This window comes from Gallus gallus, chromosome Z (assembly GCF_016699485.2).
Source record: "Gallus gallus isolate bGalGal1 chromosome Z, bGalGal1.mat.broiler.GRCg7b, whole genome shotgun sequence".
Taxonomy (NCBI): domain Eukaryota; kingdom Metazoa; phylum Chordata; class Aves; order Galliformes; family Phasianidae; genus Gallus; species Gallus gallus.
The window spans coordinates 64,710,270-64,735,657 of NC_052572.1; the positions used below are offsets into that span (position 1 = coordinate 64,710,270).

At 38.5% G+C, this 25,388-nt stretch overlaps 1 protein-coding gene across 2 annotated transcripts in view; it reads right to left on the reverse strand.

The window, feature by feature from the left end:
* Window positions 1–25,388, reverse strand: part of MSH3 (mutS homolog 3) — a 117,361-nt gene that overhangs the window by 51,781 nt on the left and 40,192 nt on the right. For both annotated transcript variants that reach the window (XM_025144950.3, XM_025144949.3), the window contains exons 10-13: window positions 24,205–24,319; window positions 15,277–15,361; window positions 14,585–14,694; window positions 1,410–1,542 (exon numbers count right to left, since the gene is read on the reverse strand). In XM_025144950.3, coding sequence (XP_025000718.2) covers window positions 1,410–1,542; window positions 14,585–14,694; window positions 15,277–15,361; window positions 24,205–24,319 — 443 coding nt within the window. The remainder of the gene's footprint in view (window positions 1–1,409; window positions 1,543–14,584; window positions 14,695–15,276; window positions 15,362–24,204; window positions 24,320–25,388) is intronic.

Below are 25,388 nucleotides of genomic sequence, written 5' to 3' on the forward strand. Positions count from 1 at the left end.
GTCCTACGGATTTTGAGGGATTACTCAGTGCTTAGGGCACTCTTTACTACATTCTGCTATGGATAACAAACTAGATTTTTACCATGGGAAGCTAATTCATTAAAGGCAATTTGCGTGCTCAGAGCAAGAAAACTCATTCCCCCCACCCTATTTACTTTTCCTGAGGGTTCTACTGGAGCCCTCCTCCACAATAGATCTTCTTTCCAACATCTGATTCACAAAACACGCTATCAATGTTGTTGACAAAACAGATTACACCACCTCATTCCAAGAATAACATGAAAATCCATGACCTCTGAATAGTCCCACCTAAAATGCCAAGTTTAAAGCTGAAAGAGTAAGCAGTCCTACAACAGGAAAGAACAGCACCTGTACAGATACAGACTAACACACATACAGACAAAAGGAAGAACAAGACAGGAATGGAGGATTGCCAGAATACTGATGTATTCCTACAGATCTTATCATGTATTATTGAACCTGAAATGAGATAAATCATTAAAAAGTGAATACTCTTGAAAGTACCATTGTATCATGTAGATACTGTACATTTTAGAGGATGATGAAGTTGGTGCACACTCCCTCTTTTCATATACTTCATGATAGCAGATCTGTTATCCATTCACTGAAATATCAAAGAGTCTCTGTGTGCCTAACACCCTAACATCTTAAAGCATTAAAAAGAACTTTAGTTTCAGATTTTCAGAGAGATGAAGTCTTTGTGCTGTACCATCCAAAGAAATTACAACTTTGCTCTCCATCTACCCACCTATTCCTTTATCTAAAACAAGCTGTCAAAACCTCTAAATATAACAGTGAAATATAAGAACATGAAGTACTGCATAGGTGCTATTAGTGAATTAATCTGCTCCAGCTAAGAATTGCCAGTGTCTCATTACAAGTAATTCTTACTAAAATGTGCAAGTGAGATCCAAATCAGAGAATTTATAAACAAATTAACATTCATCTTAAAACAGCTAACTACAGCCAAATGGTTTCACTTGCAAGTGTGATTTTAGATAACTATGCGGAACGCAATGCATTGTTTTAAAGGGAAATAACTGACAGCACAAGGACCTACTGCATCCTCTCATCTCACTGAATCCAGTGACTAACACAGGAACACCTTCAATGTTTTTCCTGTTAGCACTTTCAATACACTGTGTTTGTACTCTAATTTTACTAAAACATTTCTTCTTCGAACAGCAGATCACTGATAACATGCAAGATAACATAAGAGTCTACCATAAGGCAAAATAATTCCTTTATAAACTTGTATCCCTTTATTATGTCAGCATCGGTCTTGCTAGTAAGAAAATATTTTTAAACACACATACAAAATCTATGAAAAATACAGAGGTAGGCACATAGCATTAGAAAATAATAAATTAGGATAATCATGGATATACCTTTTTGTGAAAAACACTGCAGAGGCCTCTCTCTAAATCTGGCAGTTTACAAAGAAGATTCTGAATCTGGCCAAACACGCTGGATTCTGACAGGAGAATTTCAGACACAGCATCAAGCCGGGCATTTATTTCACTGTAAGAGATTAATCACAAGCTCAATGAATAAAACTTTATGAAGGAAAGGTACATAGCTGGTCAATTTTTTTCCATGTTTTCTACCCCTTTTTTCTTTTTTAACATTTTGACTATGGCCACATTCTCATGAAGATAAGTAGAATTTATAAACGTGTAAAATATTAAACTTTCACTCAATATGCAAACAACACCCTGGACATGTTAAATCATTTGCTCTCTCTGTGCTCAAAACAGGTCTGTATATACTGTGCCACTGTCTACATATTCATCTAGTGGTATGTATAATGAGCAACACTCAGTCCTAAATATTCTACTCTAAATTTGCAATCGAGTACCAGCCTAGGAGCAGGGGAAGGGAAGGAGGAATTTGCTTTTTAACTGCATCTCACATACTTTATTGCAACACAGGATAAATATTTGTTAGCATTTTACCTGTCTACATTTTACACAGACCAGTGATTGATAATCAGAACCACATTAGGATTTTGTCTTGTTCAAAAATTGTAACATGCATCTCCATGTTCCAGGATTGAAAACAAATAATCACAGACTCATAGAATCACAGAATGGCTTGGGTTGGAAGGGATCTTAAAGCCCACCCACCTCCAATCTTCTGCTTTGAGCAGGTTCCCACCCACCAGATCAGGCTGCCTAGGGCCCCATCCAACCTGGCCTTGAGTGCCTCCAGGGATGGGGTGTCCACAGCTTCAGCAAACGTTTTCTTATTTAAACAAATAACTATATAGTTTTTTGCACCTTTCTTACAAGGATATAAACAAATATAAACTCGTGTGTGTGTGTGTGTGTGTGTGTGTGTGTGTGCAACCCAAATTGATCCAACACTTTTCTTTACAAAAAGATTGAGATCAGAGATACATGTGCATGTTCAAAACATGCAGAGTCTTTGGGACCTTATGAACAAGAGCAGCTTCAGTGCACGTAGCCCAGAGGAAATCTTGCCAAAGCAAGAGGTAGCTAACTTGCTTGAAGACAGCTGCAAAAGAGATCTATCAAGGGCTTTTCATGTTCAGGATTTATCTCTTTGGCAATTGTGCAGACAACAGAACAAAGTTAACTAAGTGACAGCTGTGATAAAATTTGCTGAAATTTCAGGACAAAAACACATCTCTTCCGTATCAGATCTTTTCCCAAAGTCCCTCACCAGTGTGCCCGTGGTTAGTACCATACAGGTACTAACAGGCTGGAAAATGGGCAGATGGAAAGTTTCCAGCAAATGCCTCTGAACCTGAAACATGATATTGTAGGAAACTTGAAAAACCTCTGAGACAATTCAGTGTTTATTTTAAAAAAAACATGCATTTTCATCTAACTAGACTTTATCCAACATTCTCCTCCTGAGACAAGAGAGTCCATAAATCACCACATTTACCATGCTGCTGCTGCTGCTGTGCGTGACCATCCATCCTTGTAGGCTCGGAAGAAAGCACTCATTTGATGCTGTCACTTCATGAACTAGCCAAGCACGTGCAAGGCAAATGCAGCCCAGCCCATGCCTCTTCTCACAAACAGTAAGATGCTCAGAGGTCAGTCAGCATAGGAAAGTGAACAGTAAGCCAATAATCCAAATTTAGGAATCTGAGAGAGACTGCCTGTCTTTCTTGCAATGCCCAGTGTCCATGGCTTTTATACCAGAACTGCCATGTCACTCGGCACTATAGCTGCTAACAAACACTATCCGTGAGAAATTCAGCAAAATCAGGCAGCTCCACAGATTGCAGACATTACAACACACTAGCAGCCAGAGGCCTGTGGCCCCAAAGGCAGCTAAATCTAAGAGGCCTTGAAATTTTATTACACCACATGTGAAAGGGAGAACATCATGACTGTATGTGCACTCAAGATACACATAAGTCCAATAGCACTTAAGTGCCAGGATTTTTCAGTGACATATTGCTGTATCCTAGAACAGTGAAACCATTCTCTCATCCATCACAAATAGCATGCGCCAGTCCGAGTGTGGCCTGGCTGTACAACGCCAAGATTTGTGATGCCTCACCCACTGTTGTCTGTGCGGATTCAGACAATGCATAGGCCTTGTTTCACAGCCACTGCAGGGATCAGGGATGGACTCCTCCACCCTGGCCCCAGAACAGCTTGGAAATGAGCTGCATTGCCTATGAACTAGACTGCCTACTCTAAGATCACACCACAGGCCCCAGAATCTATCTCTGCCCTGACAGACTGTTTTTCTCCTGGCCCAAAGCAGAGACATCAGATTTCATGGGCTCCATGGCATGCTGTTAGAATGCCGTCTTCTTCCTGACCCTGTCCCACTCCTCTGGAAACATCACTTATCACATAGCTAAACACTTCTGCTGTTGCTCTGGGCAGCCAGGCAGCCTTTAGACAGCAGGAGCAGAAAGCAGCTACCAGCAGCGCAACTGCTTGAAGGTACAGCAGCTGCTTTCAGCATACAACACACCTGAATTTTAAATTTTATCTCTAAGGGTCACGAGCCATGTACCTCGTGACAACCAGCATGGTACCAGCAGGTTTACATAACTAAACAATCAACAAGCAAGCTGTTGGCTGTCACGCGATGTACTTGAGACAGCAGATATAAGTTCTGTGCCTCAGTCACTGAGGCTCTTTGAATGACAGCTGGATAATGGAAAGGAAATTGGGATGTGTTAATGTCAGTGACAAAATAATAAAGCACTGTCTGTGTGTAATGGCGAAGCTAGCTAAAAGTTATGTCGAAACTCGGAAAGGTCAGTATCATCAGCCATGATTAGATTTTCACAGAGAGTTATTAAAACTTGCTGTACTCGAGACCTTGGAATGCTCTTCAGCGTGAGAGCAAGCTGGGCTGCTAAATTACAAACACATGCATCTTAAGGAAGAAAATCATCCGTATTTTTATTATAAAAAGCCCGTGTAAGCAGCACACATATTCCAGAACACTGCCACTAAATGCAAACAGCATGATTGTATCTATTTGGACATCTGAAAACATGCAACAGTATGTAAAGTAGATGGAGATATTCAAAAAACTCCTCCCTTCAAAGCTTAATCCGTGCTTTAATCATCCTCACATATGGCTATGGTACTGTAGCTCCAGCAATCTAAAACTAAGCATCCATACAGTTTTTCTGCCTTAATCCTACAAATCAGAAAGGGTCAGAAGAATGGCATCCAGTATCAGATGACCCACTTTTTCCACCTGAAAACAAACCATACTGGGATTCCTATTTTGAAAGCCAGAAGAACTGTAAAGAGTTATGTAAAACTGCACATATATGGGGAAGGAAGGACAGGAAAGAGAAATGACAAAAACAGCCAGATGATGTATTTCAAAGAATGCTTTTAAACTTTAAAATATTTTTACTTACACTAGTAAACACTTTGTGGAGACCAATATATTATGCTGATCAGTCATTAAACTACCTGAAAATAAATTTATTCTGCACTGCACGATTATTCAGTGTACAGTTTGGGGTTTCTAATCTGTGTATGGTTTATAAAAAAAAAAACCTGCCTGGAGAAAATCTGAATCTAACATTTATACAAAGAAACTCAGCAACTGAAGCTAAGAAACTGCCTCACATTTTATATATTGGCCACTATTCTGTTCTCTATTTAGGTCCACTATTAGCATATTCTTTCCTATCTGTATAAATCATGTCAAAAATCTGAACTCTATCCAGTTTTCCAAGCAGTCATCTGCAAAATAACGCAACAGAAGTCAGCTGACTTAAAACAAAACTCTCACTTCTGCCATACTCTCCATCTAAGAATAACATCGTGTTGTGGTTTGAAACTAAGGCACATCATTAATACAATACTAAAATCATTTTGCAATGTATTTAAATATTTTTCATTCTAGTATTTTAGAAGAATGACTTGAAATTAAGTCATATGATATTGTCCTCTTTTATTCTGCTGCTAAATATGTAAATAAAAAAGAAAATTTGCAAATAGGAAAATATTTGAATCCTGCACAAAAAATTATTTTGCCATAACAGAAGGCTGCAGACACAAATGCAGTGCACTGAATTAGTGCCTCAACATCTTATCAGTCGGAATCAGCAATTCTAACAGACCTAAAAGATGTTTAGATATCTTTCATACAAGGAAGCAAACCCAATATTTTTAGATGTGATACTTACTCATTACCTTTAAAGCATACAGAAACTAATCATGCAACCACTACATAAGAACCCAAGAAAACTTCAGTCACATACAGTTTTATATTTACATAAGGCAAAGGATTACAAATAAGAAGTTGTTACACATCTTTTAACTTACAATAAATGCAGAAAATGTGGGCTCATTCATCATAGGAAGCTCAAGTACGGTGGAAGTATAGAATTGAAATTACTTCTACTAAATTTGTGTGAAGATCACAACCATATGTGAAATACAGTGAATATTCTAAAAATATAATAGAGGATGTGCAGCATCAAAAGATGCTTTCCATGATCTTTGTCTAGATCAATGCGTAGCAGCCTCCTCCCTAATTACCTTGAACAAAAATGTATCGCCTAAACACTAGGAAAATCCAAGAGGCACATGGATATCTCTTGTGCCTGCGCAAGTCCCTGCACTGCACATCACTGGGAGCATGCCCTGAGGAGGTAACATTTCCCAGCTGTCCAGTTCTATTCTCCACATCTCTGACACCAGTTACTTTCAAACACATGACAAACATGAAGGCTGCACAGACTTCTGTTGCTTTATATTCTGTCAGACTGACTGATTCTTGATCATCCTACAGAGCACTGTTTGCAATTGAAAACATCAGATGAGTTTACAGCTTTCAAAATGTGATAAATAGCACACAGTGTTTTCTGCTTTAAACCACTTTCTCCTCTCACAACAAGCAATTACAGGTATCAAAACAAAGCCATGGCAGAATTACCACTAGGAAATCAGTAAACCGTGTGAGCCTTTAGAACAGTCTGCGTGGCCTCTTCAGAATCTGAGTGACTTCATAGGCTAAATCTTGAACTGTTCAACTGCTGTGACCACTATAACTTACGCATTATCACCAATTAAAGAGTAAAAAACAAGTATAATAAAGATCGCCACAATGAAATTCAAGTAAAAACTAAAAAAATTAACATCATTCTGAATCTGTTTACTTGGTTTTCCATATGCAGGAGAAACAGAATCATTTACTGTAAAACTCAGAATGTCTCCTTCCCCTGAACAGGGATCCAACATTCTCCTAAATAAACACACAGCCATGAGCAGACAATATTCTTGAATGGACCTCAAGTACTTAACAGCAGTACACAAATACCATAAACTCTGTCTTCACATCTGTTAAAAGAATGTAAAAAAATATATACAAATGGCAATCAAACTCTTTTGTTTATGGTCACACACAGTGTATTTCGGCTATTTGCGAGAAAAAAGGAATTGTTTGCTACTTTAGCTTACATGAATGCATGCCTGATTACTACATTTATAAAGAGTAAGAGACAACACTGAATGGTACCAAAACGCAGCAAGCAAAAATGAATGAATACATGTGATGATGCTGCAATCTTTTTCTTTACTATATCAATTTTGATATTTCAGGCGTATGTTCTAACCTGCATTTGTGCATTTCATATTGGCACTGATGCTATAAAGTCTTTATGCTTAGGAGTAAAATTTAGCCCATGAAACTGTGCTGTAGGAGGGACAGATTCCATTCCTAAATGTCTGCTGCAAAAGAAGATTTTAAGCTAGGTATGGATGCTGATGGTATCAAACAGTAACCAGACAAACTCTGAATAAAGATGAGTTTATTTAAAGACTTTCAGGCAGTTTGCTTTAATATCCAGATGCCTTAGGTATGGGAACAAGGTCAAAGTCAAACATAAAAGACTTTCCCCTAGGACTCTAAGTTGTGTAGAGATACACAGAATCATAGAATCACAAGGTTGGAAAGGACCTAGAAGATCATCTAGTCCAATATAAGTACAATAGGACTATATGTTCAAAAGAAGAGGAATCAGAATGATCTGGTTTTATATTAGGAAAGGCATGTCATTGCCAACATCCCTATAAAGGGACTCTCTTCATCTCAGTTTTGTTGGACATCTCCTCCAAACAAAAGGTAATGTGAATTAGGAATACCTCCTCCTCTCTGGAGGGACATTAGGAGCCATCTGCAGTTCTGAGATTGCTGAAGCTATGGTCATTCTATGCTCTTGCAAGCACGTTATTCAGACTAACAGAAATTATTAGTACTCTCTTTTAAGACTTTGAAAAAGCCTTTTTAGAAGCATCATTTCATCCAGAAAGAAAGAAACAGGGCATTACAAAGGTTACTAGAAAAAAAAAAAAGGAAAAATAGAAATCTTGTTTGTGAGGGGTGATTAAAAATATGGTTTATCCAGTTTTGAAAAACAAAGCTTGAAATGTTTTTGGCAGCTGTCTAAATAAATACATTTTCCTCCTTCCTTGAGGTTTAAGCATCGGCTTTAACTAAAAAATGATCAAACAAGTATAAATAAATTACATACATAGTCGAGCTAGAAAATACACACAAAACTAAAGGACATTAAAGTCCTTTAATCATTTTTGGCTAATGATGTGACAAGCACATGAAACCAGTGGAACACACTGGGAGGTTGGTATGTAGATGCAGGGCTAAAATGTGTGCTCACCACAGAGGCTTTAAGCACGTGATTTGTTTGTACCCCTGGTGCCAGACAGAAAGAGGCATCATTGCCACCCGCCTGATGTGGTCAAGAGTATCTCTTAACTCCTTAATTCCACGCTTCTGCACTTGCATTCATGACCTGGAGGAATCAAGAGTGATGTCTCTGTCCCCAGCCTTTCTCCACAGAGTGCAGGGACATGGCTACTGGTAGGGTGGGCATGGAAGACACAGACACGGAAGATTCCTGTAGACGTTTTCTATTTGTTGCTCTCTGTTTGCCCTAGTACACTTAGCACGTTCTGTAGCATGCAGTACACACCACAAGCGATGCACATCTCCAAAACATGCATCTGAAGTTGTGCGCATAGGCAAGTGTTTTTTTACTCCTATTTCTGCACAGGCTGACACAGACAAGACCTAGTGACAGCAGAGCATGGAGCATGCCTTCTGTGCTTCCAGTTGCATTAGTTCTGAACCCTGTACGCTTAAGGAGCAATGCTATCTGTAACCATATCCCTAACCTTGTTAAGCTAACTTCTGCTCTTCACATGTAACACAGCAAAATGCTAACACATGCAACAGAATATTTAAAGAAGCTCACCACGGACCACTCAGTCTGCCCAGGCTACTTCAAACCATGAACACCTCCAAAATAAAATAGAAACTGTCCTAATAAGAGCCAGTGTTATGCAGTCTAACATGTTCATGTCACACACACACCAAACATTTTATCACTTCAAGTTACCTCCCCACCATGTAAGCTTTTCAAATTTTGCAGTATACACTTTCCTAACTCATAAACTAAGTGGTTTTGCAACAAAGGGATACACGAACATTTCCCAAGTTATCTTTCACTGAGTTGGCAAAGTATCTACCTTATCCCTGGCTACGGCACTAGAAATGCAACTTCATGATATCCACCCACTGATATTTAAGGTATTCTCTCCCTCCAGAAATAGACCAGAAAAAAAAAAAAAAACTCTTACACAATGCATTCTGTTCTATACATACAGGCCACAGAGTTCTCTGCAAACACATTCCCCTACAATGGCTATAAACTGCTCTATATGATATATCCATCATTTATTTCATGTTATACTTTAAGTGCCTCAGCACAGCCTTATTAGATTTACAGCCTGAACTAATTTGGAAATAACAAGACTCCAATTAATTGTTCTACCTATCCACCTTTTTCAGATTTGAACTCTTTGTTAAATTCCAACGAACCTTGACAAGGTAGAAGATGATGTTTATTTGACCTCATATTAACAGATTTCCCACATATTGTGGAAGAACCAACAGCTGGGCAAGGCACAGACACAAATTACTATCCAGTGAGAATAAGGATGCAGTATTAGTTCAACAGTTGTATGTTCTATTCGGAATCCTGACCCTGTAAGCAGCATAGCTAGAGCTTGAAGTCAGCTGTAATACTCAGGGAGTATGAATAGGAGATGTAAGCATAATTGTAGGGAAGGAATAACCATGGATAAAACCACAGAATCACAGAATGATTTGGGTTGGAAGAAACCTTTAAGATCATATAGTTCCAACCCCCTGCTATAGGCAGGAAAACTACCCTCTAGACCAGGTTGCTCAAAGCCCCATCCAGTCTGGCCTTGAATGCTTCCAGAGAAGGGGCATCCACAGCATCACTGGGCCACCTGTTCCAGTGTCTCACCACCCTCACAGTAAAGAATTTCTTCTTAATATCTAGTCTAAATCTCCCTTCTTCCAGTTTAAAACCATTTCCCCTTGTCATATCACTACATGCCCTGATAAAAAATGCCCCAGTTTTCCTGTAGGCCACTTTTAGGTACTGGAAGACCACTATCAGGTCACCTTGGAGCCTTCTCTTCTCCAGGCTGAACAGCCCCAGCTCTCCCAGACTGTCCTCATAGAGATTGGACCCAGCCCTCCAATCATCTTCACAGCCCTCCTCTGGACGTGCTCCAGCAGCTCCATGTCCTCCTTGTGTTGGGCCTCCAGAACTGGATCCAAGTATCCAAGTCTCATGAGAGCAGAGTAGAGAGGCAGAATGACCTCCCTCAACCTGCTGGTCATGCTTCTGTTGATGCAACCCAGGATACAGTTGGCCTGGAGCTGCAAGCACACATTACCTGCTCATGTTGAGTCTTTCATCAACTGACACCTCCAAATCCTTCTCCTCAGGGCTGCTTTCAAGCCATTCTTTGCCCAATCTGTATCTATGCTTGGAGTTGCCTCAACCCAGGTGCAGGACCTTGCACTTGGCTTTCTTGAACTTCATGAGGTTGGCACGGACCTACCTCTCAAGCCTATCCAGGTCCCTGTGGATGGCATCCCTTCCCTCTAGCATGTCAACTGCACCACTCAACTTGGTCTTGTCTGCAAACTTGCTGAAGGTGCGCTTGATCCCACTGTCCATGTCATCTACAGAGATGTTAAATAACAGTGGTCCCAGCAGTGATCCCTGAGGAAAGCCACTCATCATGGGTCTCCACTTGGACATTGAGCTGTTGACCACAACTTTCTGAGTACAACCATCCAGCCAATTCCTTATCCGAGTAGTCCATCCATCAAAATCAGTTTTCTCCTATTTGGCAACTGAGATATCATGTGGGACAGTATCAAATGCTTTGCACAAGTCCAGGTACATTACATCAGTTGCTCTTTATCACTGACACTGTAACTCCATCATAAAAGGCCACCAAGTTTGTCAGGGACAATTTGCCCTTCGTGAAGCCATGCTGGTTACCACCAGTTACCTCATCTTTATTTTCCATTTGCCTTATTAAGGCCTTCAGGAGGATAAGCCCCATTATCTTGCCAGACAGAGAAATGAGACTGACTGGCCTGTAGTTCCCTGGATCTTCTTTTTTTTCCCCTTCTTGAAAATGGGGGTTATGTTTCCCCTTTTCCAGTCAGTAGGAGTTTCACGAGATTGCCATGACCTCTCAAATATGATGCATAGCAACTTGGCAGCTTTATCCACCAATTCCCTCAGAACCTGTGGATGGATCTCATTGGGTCCCATGGACTTGTGCACCTTCAGGTACTTTAGATGGTCTTCAACATGATCTTCATTTACAGCAGGCAGATCTTCCTTCTCCAAGTGATCTTCATTCTCCTTCCTTTTTCCTTCACCATGGAAAGACTCATCTTGCAGAAATGAGGGCTCTGACTGCCTTGTACTTCCTTTCATACCACAACAACAGGACAACACACCCATTACATACAACAAAAGATCTTACTTTCCCTGATAGCAACTGAGAAAGTAACGACTGCTTCACATCAGCTTCTAAGGTTCTTAGATTAATTATAGTTTTGTATTAGAAATTACTCACAAATGCTGCACACTTACAAAGACAAAAAAAATGACACTGTGTTAAAATGCTGTATCCTGAAAGAAGTGCCTTAGCTTTTTGACTGCTAAGTGTGACAGCATCTCTTTCTTCTCCAGCTCAAACTTCATGGCCTTACAAGGAAACAGCATGTTTTTTCAGTCAAAAATGTTCCAACTAACCCAACTATTTTCTTTTCACTTCCCTCACAGAAGTTAGGTGATAAAGACACTTGATGAAACTTCGAAGGCAACACAGGCAAGATAATATTTCTGTAATTTGCACAAATACAACTTGTATAAAAAACAGTCATTTTCCCAATTCCTCCTTAAAAAAAAAAAATGTCTTCAGTGACTGATACATTCTCATCATTGTCATTTTAGTATAACAAGGCAAGCGAGGACCTTACACCTTGTTTAGTTATGCGTGTTTGTTTTGTTTTCCAAAATCGCACATGCCTAATGCTTAAAACCTTTTCTTGATATTCTTTAAATATATTACACTACTGATGATCTAATGGTTGCCTTCAGGATTGCCTAAGTAATCTGTCCATACACATTCTACCTTTTTTAAACTTGACATAGTGTTTCTCCAGTGGAACCTTATCCATCATCCCAAGTGGTTTTCAACTTTACGGCATAGGACTGTAATTACACTCTCTCACTTCTTGATGCCTCTGGGGAAATGCACCTACCCACTGACTGGAAAGGCTGCAGTACAAAAATCTTACTTCCACTGAAAATGTCACTCCAGGAGGCACACGTGAATTGGAATTACAGAATGTTCTTTAAGTGCATTTGTGTTCATTACTAGAAACAATACTACCAGCTATCTGATGCACTACTACACATGCAAAATTACAACTTTTAGACAGGATGGACAAAATTCACAGAAAAATTATAGCTTTTTTCACTTCAAACAAAGACTATTGCTATCTCTAGCCATAGAACTTAGAGTTAAAAAGGAGAAGTCTTAGCTCTCCAGCAGTAATAAAGAGCAGATAAGAAAGAAGAAATCAAAACTGGTAACTTCTACCATTGGTTCTGCACTGATTCAAAGGAGAATACAAATTAAAATTTACTGGTTAAAAAAGAAACCCTGAAGTCCCCCAGCAAGAATTTGTTTTTATCCCTTGTAGCCAGACAAGCGTGCCTGCACCACTGTTGAAGACTGTGTCACCTGTGGCATCACATGCAATCATCTGGGAGGAAAGTGGTTAGAGCCATTCCTTTACAGGTTCTTAACCACAGTGCTGTCCCTGAATGAGCCCTGAGCCTGTGCTCTGGCTCCCCCCACTGACAACTTAACAAACAATTCCCAAAAGGCTGTGGGGGGCCTATGGGGCTGCAAAAGATTTAAAGTAATTTATTTCAATTTATTTCTGTAAAGTGGCCCAGAAATTCTGTCTATATGCTTTTAAGGTGAACACCAGGCAGATAATTAACTCCCTAAAGTAGAATTTAGGAAGGGTAAAGCCATTTTTAAGTGAGTAAATTCAATACAAGTTATTATCAGAAGGAAAAAAAAAAAAAAAAGACATACTGAAATCAATATATTAAATCCTTGCCAAAAATTTTCATGTCATACTGTCCAACCAGTTTGGTTTCTACAAAGGAAACAGGTCTATGATACTTCACATCAGCAACAAAGTGGGGGAAAAATAGTTACATGCTTTTTTTTTTTTTAACACCGTTGACAGACTGTTGTTACAGAAAGGCTAGGAAGAAAATTTAGCAGACATATTTCAGAAGCATACAGTAATTTAGTGTATTAAAAATTGGTCAAAAAAAGCTTCCATAAAAATGTGTATTAACTATCAATAGCAGCACGATGCTAAAATATCGGCATACTTGTTCATTTAGATGTAGCTCATTTCTGATATTAGCAAATCAAAAACAGCAGTAAAACAGAGGGAAGAGTTATTTTAGTCCAGGAACATTTCTCTTATGCAGAAAGCCTGAAGACCAAGAGGGGATCTTATCAATATTTATAAATGTCTGATGGGCAGGAGTTAAGTGGATGGGGCCAGGCTTTTTGGTGGTGCCCTGCAACTAGACAAGAGGCAATGAACACAAACTAGAACAAAGGAAGTTCCATTTGAACACGAGAAAAAGCTTCTTTACTTTGAGGATGACAGAGCACTGGAACAAGTTGCCCAGAGAAGTTGTAGAGTCCCTGGAGGTATTCAGAACCCACCTGGATGCTTTCCTATGTAACCTATTGTATGGAACCTGCTTTAGTAGGGGGTTGGACTAGATGATCTCCAGAGGTCCCTTCCAACTCCTACAATTCTGTAAACTATTTTCTGTACAGTAAGTTGAGGAGAGTAACACAGTAACTGAGTAAATTCTATGCTGATAACTCTCAAGGAATTCACATTCAAAGGGAGAAATCCAGAAAATCAAATTGTAGGCAACAAATATCACATGGAAAGACTCGATACTGTTGTTATTTATTCTATATTAAAGGTTAAGTTTTACAGTCCAATAAAACCTGCAAGGGGAAATTATGAGAGGCAGAGTCCATTTCAAGATAAAATGAGCATGATACGTATTAGAAAATAAAGCATTTCTAATCATTACAAAATAAACAATAGCTTAAAATATATGTGTGAGCAAACAGTCATCAATTTCCAAACTAATAAAAAGATACACTTCATTTGCAACACATCATTAACAGGAGTAACAGTAAAAGTAACTAGTAAAATGCAGTAAGGATGTAATTAGTTGTGAGGCAAGAAATAGGTGAAACACTCATTGGCAAGTTTAGAATAAAACATTACCATCACGTAATTCCTCATCCATGGTCTGAAAAAGGATTTAAATTATAACCGATATAACTGATTTAAATGGTATGAAATCTGATTTCTGCACAGCGATCTCTAAATTGCTCCTAACCAACCATATCAAACCACTTGGATGTTCTGTGCCCAGAGTGGCTTAACTGTCTCAAAGCTTTACATACAACATCTGTATCTAACATATTTGCCGTGTAAACTCTACTATGGATCTCAGATCTTAGAGAAAAATAAACATTGGGAATACTCAGTGTCATAATTTTAAAATATAGATTTAGCCTAAAAAAAAGAGGTATCTAACCTGCATTTCATGAGCGGCTGAATTACCCATTTCTTCAGTCTCCGACGACCAAAGGAAGTTTTAGTATGATCCAAGACCCAGAGCAGGCTTCCTTTTGTTTTCAAATCAGTCTAAAATAATAAAAATAAGCATGATTTTTTTAACTTAACAGTCAATTACATAGCTAAAGGATTTTCACTACACTACGTAAACCTTCTATTTAGACTATAAGATATTGCAACTAAAACATGTTCATTGATGTTTCTAATGAATAACACCTTGCACAAAACTTCTCCAGCAGTCATGAGTTACTTCAATGTTTTTTCTTTAGCCAGAAAATGTTTGTGGAAAATGAATCCAATAAATTCAACCTGTTAAATTATGTCTGTACATAAACAAGTAGCATAGACAAAAAACCAATGCTATTGCATCTGTATCACCTGACTGCTCTTGCTAAAACAGCCTAAAGCTTTAGAAAAACTCTTTGTTATTCATAACACAATAAAGTTCTTAGCTCATACTAAAACCCATTAGAGATTGTCATTCATTTATACCTCTAAAAATCATCCTTTTGATCCCATTCAAAATAATTTAAACAAACATTTGGGTGAAATTTTCAAACTAACTTAACCAACTTTGTTAGGAACAGTATGTGAAACAGCTCTGAAAATCCCAGCAATTAAAAACAAAAAAAACACTGTATTTTTCCTTACCTGATTCTGTAAAATTTCAAGATTTTTCATTGTTGTCCCATTAATTGTCATGTATTCAGTTTCACTTGACAACTGTTTGAAATTGCTGAGGAGAGGAAATTCAGATGCTGTATTTGAAATACTGACACATATGTAATGGCTAAATACTGTCAGGTTTCTCAGAGAATTCATCAGTTATATGAAACAACAACAAAAAAAAATTATGTAAGAAATCAGAATCTATTCAAATAAATATCAGCAGAACACCAATAACATATTTTATTTTACTGCTTGGGGAAACAAGACTTGAAGACTCATTTGCCCTGTGATTCCAACAAAGCTCAGAATACAATTCAGCTTTCCTGTCACCTAATCCTGATGCACTCAGTAGTAAAAGAACTGCACTTTTTCATTCTATGATGAAACTGAGGAGGAAGACACTTTTGTTAGTGTTCTGATCAGTATAGGACTAGGGACAGGGGTAATATTAAGAACTAATACTTTGACAGCTGAACAGACTCGATCGTTCATCATCAAAACACATACCAAAACACACACTTTTTTTTTTTTATGACTACTACTAATTTAAGCTGCCTGTTAGCACCATTATTTACAAAAAGGAAAACAGTGCATATTTAAACTGTTTCATTTTGGTTTTAATACGACATGACCAAAATGACAGAACTTTTTGACACTCCCTAACACAACAGGAAGAGACCAGCGCAAGTGTGATGTTTATGTACAGGTAGAGCCAAATACTCAACAGAGCCAACATTAATAGATGTATTAGATATGTAAACATATAAGGAATGAAAATTTCTTTGTCTCAGATATACAAATGTGGTAGTCAGGACAGGGAAGTGAAATGCAAGATCCTCACTAAATGCTTCTGACAAATGAAGTCATGATTGTCTAGGTTAATCACACCACTGACTGCTCTTTGCACAAAATCTAGGACGCTCTTTATTGTCTTAGCCTAAAAGGAATGACTTGCTGGGTACAACTTAAAACTGCTTTTCTGGATTATCGTAATTTTTTTTTAGTGCATGCCATTTTAGCTTTGTGGGGGAGCACTCATACTCCAACTGTTCGGTTAGGCATACACAGCTGCATTATTGCTATAGGTTTAAAAAAAAAACTAAATCTTTCAGAAGCATGAAATATTCAGAAGGTAATGTTGTATTCAAGCTGCATGCAGGTGTTCAGGTCTGCTATCAAATTTATTCCTAAATAATGGGTCAAATTAAAAGTATTTTCTGTAGATATATTTATTTTACTATTTTTTTTTAGAAGTTGATTTAACTGAGGACCCTCATGAAGTTCAGGGAAAGTTTGAAAACAGAGCTAACTCTGAACTGCACCCATAACCAGCCTTAGCAAAACAGAGCTTGGAGGCAAAAGAAGAAATGTCCTCCAAAATACACAATATTTTAAGCAACAAAACAGTACTTTCTTTTATGATATTCAGTCCCAGCTGGTGCTGGCAAATTTAAATAGGAATGATTCCTGCTTGACTCCCAATCTCTGCAATCAATACTAAATCCTACCCACTCTTCCAAAAGCACCTAAGCACCTCTTCTACACCTAGGACTTAACCTGACCTGGAATTTCCCCCATTTGCTGCATTTTGATTTGCCACTACTCAAGCCTGTGATCTCTTAAACCCACTGGATTCAAGGTTCAAGAACTACGCCTTTCTCTTTCCCTAAAAGCATGAAGCGTGCTTCTGGTTGTTTCTATCAACTCTACAAGTGTGTTTCAAGACTGGACTTACTGGCTGCAGTGTTTCCACTCTTCAACTGGCTGAAGCCCAGTGCTTCAAAGCACTTAACACAGAGCACGTCCTGTCCACAGCAAGTGTTCTATGATGGCATTTGAAAGCAACCAACTCTGCGCAATGGCAGGTTCAATTTACTAGTCCTTCAGAAGAGGACATGCTGAGGATGTTCTCATTGCATAAGTTATGCATGTTTTATTTTATTCAGCTGTTTGCTTTATCTAAGTTACTCCAACCCTGCTATTAATCCTGGTAATTGAGAGCTTGGAGTATATGAGTAATAGCCAAGATCAACTGCAGAATATGCTGAACCAACAATTCCAGATGTCACAAGAAGAATGTGTTTTGCTTCCACCCCCTCATCTTCCTTCAGCTTAGGATCAGAACCTGATAAAAATGTGAACAAAGAGTCTTTATAGGGAATTAAGCAACCAAGTTACATGAGATGGAGGTTGTAAACAAAACATTAAGTCAGTGCTGGTTTTACACTGAGAGTGTCAGCGCTGCCCTGGTGAGAAGTTCTGGTGTGCTGCTATTTGCCATTTTCTGCGCCAGCAAAAATGGCCCTTCAAAATCACTTCAGCTGGGGCACAACACATTGGTTTCTTCTGCAAGTGAGTTGTAAAGGAGTGACTTTTCAACAGCATTGAATACTTAAACAGCACAAAACACTCATGGTTGAAATAGCTAGTTATTCTACTACTGGTGAGCAGGTAAAGGTAGGATCGTGCCACCTGGGAAGAGAGAAATAAGAGGAAACAAAAAGCGTGTTTCTACTAGGATTTATGAAACTTTGAGGGAATGCTTCCTAGGAAGAGGTTGCTATTCATAAAACAGCTTTTCAGAGTAGAATTGCACTTGATGATCACTATTAAAAGGTTAGTAGGATTATTTTAGGACAGTAAACTACATCCTCAGACTTTTATTCTTGCATGTTACCTGTGAAATTTGATCATTTTGGTCTTTATACTTTCCAAGAAGCTTATAGGAAAAGTGCACTTTTAAAGCTTTTCTAATTATTCCCTCTGCAGGAGACATTACATATGATTTCACAATAAGTAATACAGCCCAAGTGTATGCATGTTATTCAGATCAGTGGTTTTCAAATACTGTAATTTTGCAAATCTCTAAAAGCTTCCCAATGAAGCTGCATGGCAGTGCTTTGAAAGTCTACTAAACAGCAGATTTTCTTTGCTCGATTACCTTTTACAGACCTCTAGAGTCTGTATCTTCAAGACTTCTAAGAATGAATGAACCTATGCATTTAAACAAGAGTTGCAGGAATTCCTGTTCAGCTTCAAGGAGTAAAAAACAGTCTCTTAATTTCTCAGAAGCTTTACATAAGAAAGACATTTACCACAGTCTAAGTAGTGGAGGACATTGAGCCCAGATTACATTCCCTATTTAATTAACCAGAGTTTTAAATTTGTTAGTGAATTTTGCCACGGGGCTAGAATGTCTGATATGAATCCATGATGTGACTAGAGTCCAGAAATTCCTAAGTGACAAAAAAAAAAAAAAAAAAAAAGAAAGAAGTACAAAACCAAGATCAGAAATACAAAACATAGTACAAGTATACAAATAAGACAGCCTAGGAGGATGAGGGGAGAGAAATAACCTCCATAACTTTTATCCTGAACTAGTTTTCTCCTTTTTCTCCACTGAACTCACCCCAAGGGGTAGGTCTGCAGCCTTACTCTTCCCAAATGACTGCTGCCTCAGAACACTTTCCTTGAATGCAGCCTCGGATTCCTAGAAGTTTCAAGCTTCCATAGTGGAAGAAGTCCCCTCTGCCAGTCGTCTTCTGTGCTGTCCAGGGATAAGGCACATCCTTTCCTAAGCACCTCTTCTCAGTATCTGAAAACGATACCTTTCCTTTTCCAGTCCCTCGTGCCTCTGAAGTGACCTTGAAACCTCCCAAAATCATTTCAGCACTTTTTTTCTCAAAGTCTCACAGATAGCACATGGAGGGAAATAAACCTATGCAATATCTTTTATACACAGTGTTTTCCAAAACATCAACATACAAAAGATACACAAGCTATATACACACAGCATCCTCAGTTTTAATGACATTTCTCCTGAAAATTCAAGACCACCATTCTATGTTGAGAGAACTAATTTTGACTTCTCTCAATTTCATCTCACAAACTCCTTCCCATTTCTGTTATAAATTCAAATAAATCATTTATCGTCTTGCTGAAGTCCTCCTCCCTTTCCTTACTTCCCTCATTGCTACTTTAACTGTTCCATCTCCTCTCTTTCACTTCTGCCTTCTATCTTCACTGCTCATAGTTCTCCAAACCCACAGCTACTCCTCTACTTCAGAAAGACAGCTGGCTCCTCCTTTCCTGAATTTCTTAAGTTTATCTATCACTGGTCAAACTGTAAGGACTACAGTTTATCTTTTTTTCCCAATATGCTGGAAAGCATGTGTGTAATATAAAAATACACTGACACATTCGCCAGCAGCTGCGATGCAAATGATGATTTTTTCAAACAAAACTGGGTATTCAACTGTCTTTGAAAATCTCTCCTAGATATGTACCAGCTTCATGTCAAAACCAATAAAGGTGTCTCAGTACGTAAAGTGTTAGAATACATGATAAAAAAGCTTCTGTCGTTCATTGCTAAACCTATTTTTACTTGCTGCTGGAGATCCAGCGCAGCCTAGCCATATCCTAGGGTTCTTCTTTGGCAGAAACATTTTTTTCTCTTAATACTTTGCTTTGTTGAGGAACTTAGAACTGTATTTTACATTTTTATCTGAATACCAAAACAAAATGAATTTCCCATTAGTAATCGTTACTTATTATAAATTTCAGCTGGGAGAAAGGTGTCTCTTGAAAGAAAATACAAAGGTATAAGGAATTTTTTTGTCATTCTTCCTATCAAATAGGTCTTCTTCATCCAGATCTGTGCCACGTCAATAAACTGAAAACTGTCTCACAGCTCTGACTTCATGCTCACTGACTCATCAGTATATGCTCACTGACCTGAATTCTCCTAGGAATTTTAAGTTGCTTGACAGTACAATGAAAGTATTTCTTTTCTGCTTCCTGCAGAATCACAGAAAATCCATGACATCTTTTGTTTTAAAGGTTCTTTCTTTCCAGTATTTAAGTAGTGTTTCTAAAGTGAAGTATATAAAATTGAGTCTGGCTCAGTATATTCACATTCAATACAAGCAAATACATTGTGACATACTAAAAATGGCAATTAGAAGTCAGTATTGGCAAAATAAAGAAGTAAGAGCTTTAGAAATAAATGCAGTAGAACCTGAGTTTCTGAGCTCAGGAACAATGTTATCCTACAGAATGTATTTTATTTCTTCCTAGTATATCACCAAGATAACGAACAGTTAATTGACTTTCCATTCAGATATTCAAAAATTCAGATAAAATTTGTCAGAGCAACACACAGCAGGCAAATGTCAACTGTAAGATTTAGTGTTTTTCCTTATTAGTCTATAAATATATTTGATTTTGAGATGAAGCTAGTATCAACGACTGTCTGCTGCTAGATAACCCCTCACATTATGGCATTCCTCCTTTGCTACTGAGTTTATTTCTGTGTGAAATGTGAACTTGAAAACATACACTTGTGATTGAATATAAGGCATTGTGACAATAGTGATTCAGAAGCATGACCATCGAAAGGCATTGCCTGGGAGTTCACTTTCTATTTCAGATTTTTCTTGCAAGATTTCTCCAGTTCCTGCCTCACCATGCAAGCATTTTTGCAAACAATCAGCAAAAGGATGAGTGGGAACACCACAGTACTAGAAAGCCACAGATTAGAGCACACCTTGGTGAACGAAACAAGAAGAAGATACCACAGGAATAGTTTTCTCATTAGGCCTATGAGTCCAGCATGCTTTGTTAATATTTTAATGGTGCTTATCAAGGGAAAGGGAAACTTGAGGAATAAAATCCATGCCAAAATCCAGAATACCATACTACAAATAATTTCCAAATATTTTAGAAGATATGTGAAAAATATTTAAAGATAACACCAGCAATCATTTTCTGAAAGCAGCTGATTTATTTAATACATATATAATGTAGAGGTCCCTTCAAAATGGGGCTTGAAATTCTTTGAACATTGTGCAATATGTGAATGATCTATAACTGACATGAAATATTTCAAAGTTTCTAGCTTGCATACAGGTTTTCTTTGTCGATTACTACCTGTTTGCAGGACAGAGTAATACAGAGACGACCAGGACAGTATTTTGCACAGGATGCATAACAGAGAAAGCTGTTTCATAAAACATTTAATAAACCTTAATGATATTTTCAAACATAAATGAGGTAGGATAGCAGCCTGTTAAACTTGTGCAAAAAAGGATAAAAAGATGCTTGAGTGGCAATATCTATTTTCTTTTGATTCCAGCTGCACAATACTGTTTAAACTTTTGAGTGCTCACTTGAGAATACCTAATAAACATTTGAGCTGTGACTACCCAGGGGAAGAAGAGTTTATTTTCATGGCTGTTTTATCTTTTCAGTAACCTTCACTGGAAAGTCTATCAAGTTTTTTGCAAGTTTGTTTCCCTGTTGCTAGGTACCACTGAGCCAACTCAAGAGCTGGTCAAGGATGCAATGGTTGGGGGAATTTTTTGATGCAGCAATCACTTAATGGTGGAATTCAAGATCTTGTGTGGAAGAAGCAAAGTATTAAGTAGAATTGCTACCCTGGATTTCAGAAGAATTGACTTTGACTTCCTCAAAGACCTACTTGGAGGTATCCCATGGGCTGCAGTATTAGAAGGTAAGGGGGCCCTATGAGAGCTGGTTGGCACTTAAACACCACTTCTTCGAAGCTCAAGATTGGTGCATCCCTAAGAGTAAGAAATCAGAGAGAGGTGGCAAGAGGCCTGTATGGCTGAGCAAAGAACTCAAGTATAAACTAAAAGGAAAGAAGGTCCACCTGGGAAGAATATAGGAAAGTTCCCACAGGCCCTGACAATGTGATGAGGGCAAAGGCCCTTTTGGAATTAAACCTTGCAAAGAAGGTAAAGGATAGCAAGGAATGCTTTTTTCAGTATGTTAACAGTAAAACGAAGACTAGGGAAAAATGTGGGTCCCATATTAAATGAGGTGGGTGCCTTGGACACTGAGAAGGCAGAGATCCTGAATGCCTTCTTTGCTTCAGACTTTAATGATAAGACTAGCCCTCAAGAATTCCAGATCCTGGAAGTAAGAGAGAGAGTCTGGGTAAAGGAAGACTTTCTGTTGGTCAAGGACAGTCTGGTCAGAGAGCATCTAGCGGAAGTCACTGCATATAGATTCATGGGCCCAGTGGGATGCACCCACGTGTGCTAAAAGAACTGGCAGAGGTGATAGAGAATAGTTCTGCAGTCATCTTTCAAAGGTGATATGAAAGGCAAATGGGAGAGGTATCTGAAGACCGGAGGATTGCCAGTGTCACTCCGGTCTTCATAAAAGGCAAAAAGGAGAATCTGAGAAACAAGAGACCAGTCAGCCTCATCTCCATCCCTGGAAAACTAATAGAACAACTTGTTCTGGATGTCACCTCCAAGCAAGTGGAAGAGAAGAAGGTTATCAGGAATAGTCAGCATGGATTCACCAAGGGGAAATCATGCTTGACCAAGCTAATAGCCTTCTGTGATGTCATCACTGGCTGGGTAGATGGAGGGAGAGCAGTGGATGTTATGTACCTTGTCTTCAGCAAGGTGTCTGACACCATCTCCCACAGGATCCTTGTTATGAAACTTAGAAAATGTGGGATAGGTGAGTGAATAGTGAGGTGCATGGAGAGCAGGCTGACTGGCAGAGCTCAGAGGGCTGTTATCAGTGGCACAGAGTCTGGTTGGAGGCCTATAACTAGTAGCATTCCCCAAGGGTCAGTGCTGAGTCCAGTCTTGTTCAACATTTTCATCAGTGGAAGAGATGAAGGGATAGAGTCCAGCCTCAGCAAGTTTGCTGATGACACAAAGCTGGGAAGATTGGCAGACATACCAAAAGGCTGTGCTGCCATTCAGCGAGACCTGGACAGACTGGAGGGCTGGGCAAGGAGGAACCTGTTGAGATTTAATAAAACCAAGTGTAGAGTCTTGCACTTGGGGAAGAATAACTGCATGCATCAGTACATGTTAGAGGATGATCTGCTGGAGAGAAGCTCTGCAGAGGAGGAACTTGGGGTCCTGGTGGACAACAGATTGGCCAAGACCAAACAGTATACCCTTGCAGCCAAGAAATCCAATGGTATCCTGGAGTGCATTAAAAAGAGCATGGCCAGCAGGTTGAGGGAGGTGATTGTCCCCATCTCCTCTGCCCTGGCAGGGCCACATTTAGACTAGCATGTCCAGTTCTGGGCTCCCCAGAACTTTACAGTAGGGATGGCAGAGCACTGGAACAGGTTACCCAGACAGGTTGTGGAGTCTCCTTCTATGGAGATATTCAAGACCTGTCTGGATGCCTACCTGTGCCACCTATTGTAGGGTACCTGCTTCAGCACTGTGCTTGGACTTAATGATCTCTTGTGGTCCCTTCCAACCCCTGCAATTCTGTGATTCTGTCATTTGTCACAGAGCTAGGATGTGCTGAACGTCTGTTTTCTTTTTAATTGTTAACTAAATTCAATAATTTAAACAGATCTGCTGAGTGCTGTCTAAACATTGCAACATGTCAGCATTTATATCTGCTTCCAAGGCTACAAAAAGAGAGTATGATTTACACACCTCTATGGAAAAATAAAACAACATTTTGCAAAGCTAAATTACAGCATAAAAAAGAGGTTTTAAAAACCTGCCAAGAAGCATGATACTTGTTCACAGAGTAAAGCTGAGACTGAGATATGATAGCTAGTATTTACTGACAAAATTTACAATTTCCCTCCTAGTATCTACAATTTTTTGTTCCTTGTTCATTTTTAATAACACTTGTCTGCAGTACCTGTTCATTTACATTACTGACAGTAATGTCTGTAAGAACATACCAAGAATATTTTCATGAAACTTCACTTGAGAAAAAAAAAAAAGAAAAATCACTTGATTCTTCCAGTTGTGATTAGAAACTTAATTTTTTTTTAATGTTTATTTTAATCATTCTGGTCAAGCTCATTTCATTTAAGGCAAGTTGTCTGATAAAAGTTACAAGATATCTCTGCTACAAGTGTTGTTGCTTTGAAGTGGAAATGCAACTTACCTTGGATTGTAAAGCATCTTTTCCAAATTAAATTCTTTCAGGTATGTAATTACTGCTGCCAGAGCACAAATAACAGGCTTATCCAAGCTTAGTATTACAGATAGTTTTTGAGGACCTAAAAAAAAGAGTAATTTCCTTGTTAAATCACTGTTTACTGCCTATGCATTTTAGAAAAAATATAATCAATTTTTCAATTTAATTGAATAGAAATCTTTATTATGCATACAGTGTAGTATGATATCACTAAATCAACATAAATTATGGTTCCAAAAGAATGTACACCTTGACAATAACACAAACAAATTAGGAAATATTAAATACTGGATTCCACGGGTTTTTCCTCATAAAAACAATTAACAGTTGGCATAAGAAATTTCTAAATATACAAACTAAGAACTGAATTCTGAAATCTCCATTACTGTAGGCAACACCTTCGCAAATTAAAGAGAATAAAAATGCCTGATGATTTACTTGTCTCAACAAGTCTACAGAATAAGGTTCCATATTGGTAAAACAGATATTTCTGTTAGCTCTTCTGCATCTAGAGGGTACTCTACTACAATGTATGTTCCAGATGTGACAATAGGAAAATTCACTCCATCATATCTCATTATGAAAGGGTACTTTTGAAACCTTATATAATAAAGATTTGTCAGAGAAATTTTTCCATTCTTAAGAATGTCAACAAATACATTGAAGAACTTGAAGAAACATTTCAGATATTGTAGCATTTTCATCATTTCCATCAATTTGCTAAATATGTGAAATTTGTACTTGTCTTAACATGTATGCTCATGACATTAAAAAAAAAAGGATGCATTCATTTCTACATAAGCAGTGTTCATTTTCAAGGATTCTCCAAACTCAAAGGTGGTCTGTGTGCAAAAAAAGAAGCAAAAGCAGCAGGAGGCCTGCATGGGATGAAAAAGATGCTATCAGGAAGAGTACAGAGACACCGCTCAAGCTTGCAGGGCTTAGGAAAGTCAGAGGACACCTGGCATTGAAACTGACAAAATCACAAAAGCTTCTACGCTTACATCAGCAACAAAAACAAGACAAGGGAAAACATGAGCCTGCTGCCAAATAGGCAGTGACCTGGTGAGAAAGGACATGGAAGAGGCTGAGGAACTCAATGTCTTCTTTACTAGTAAGATTTGACTTGCAGATTTCTAGGCCCCTGAAAC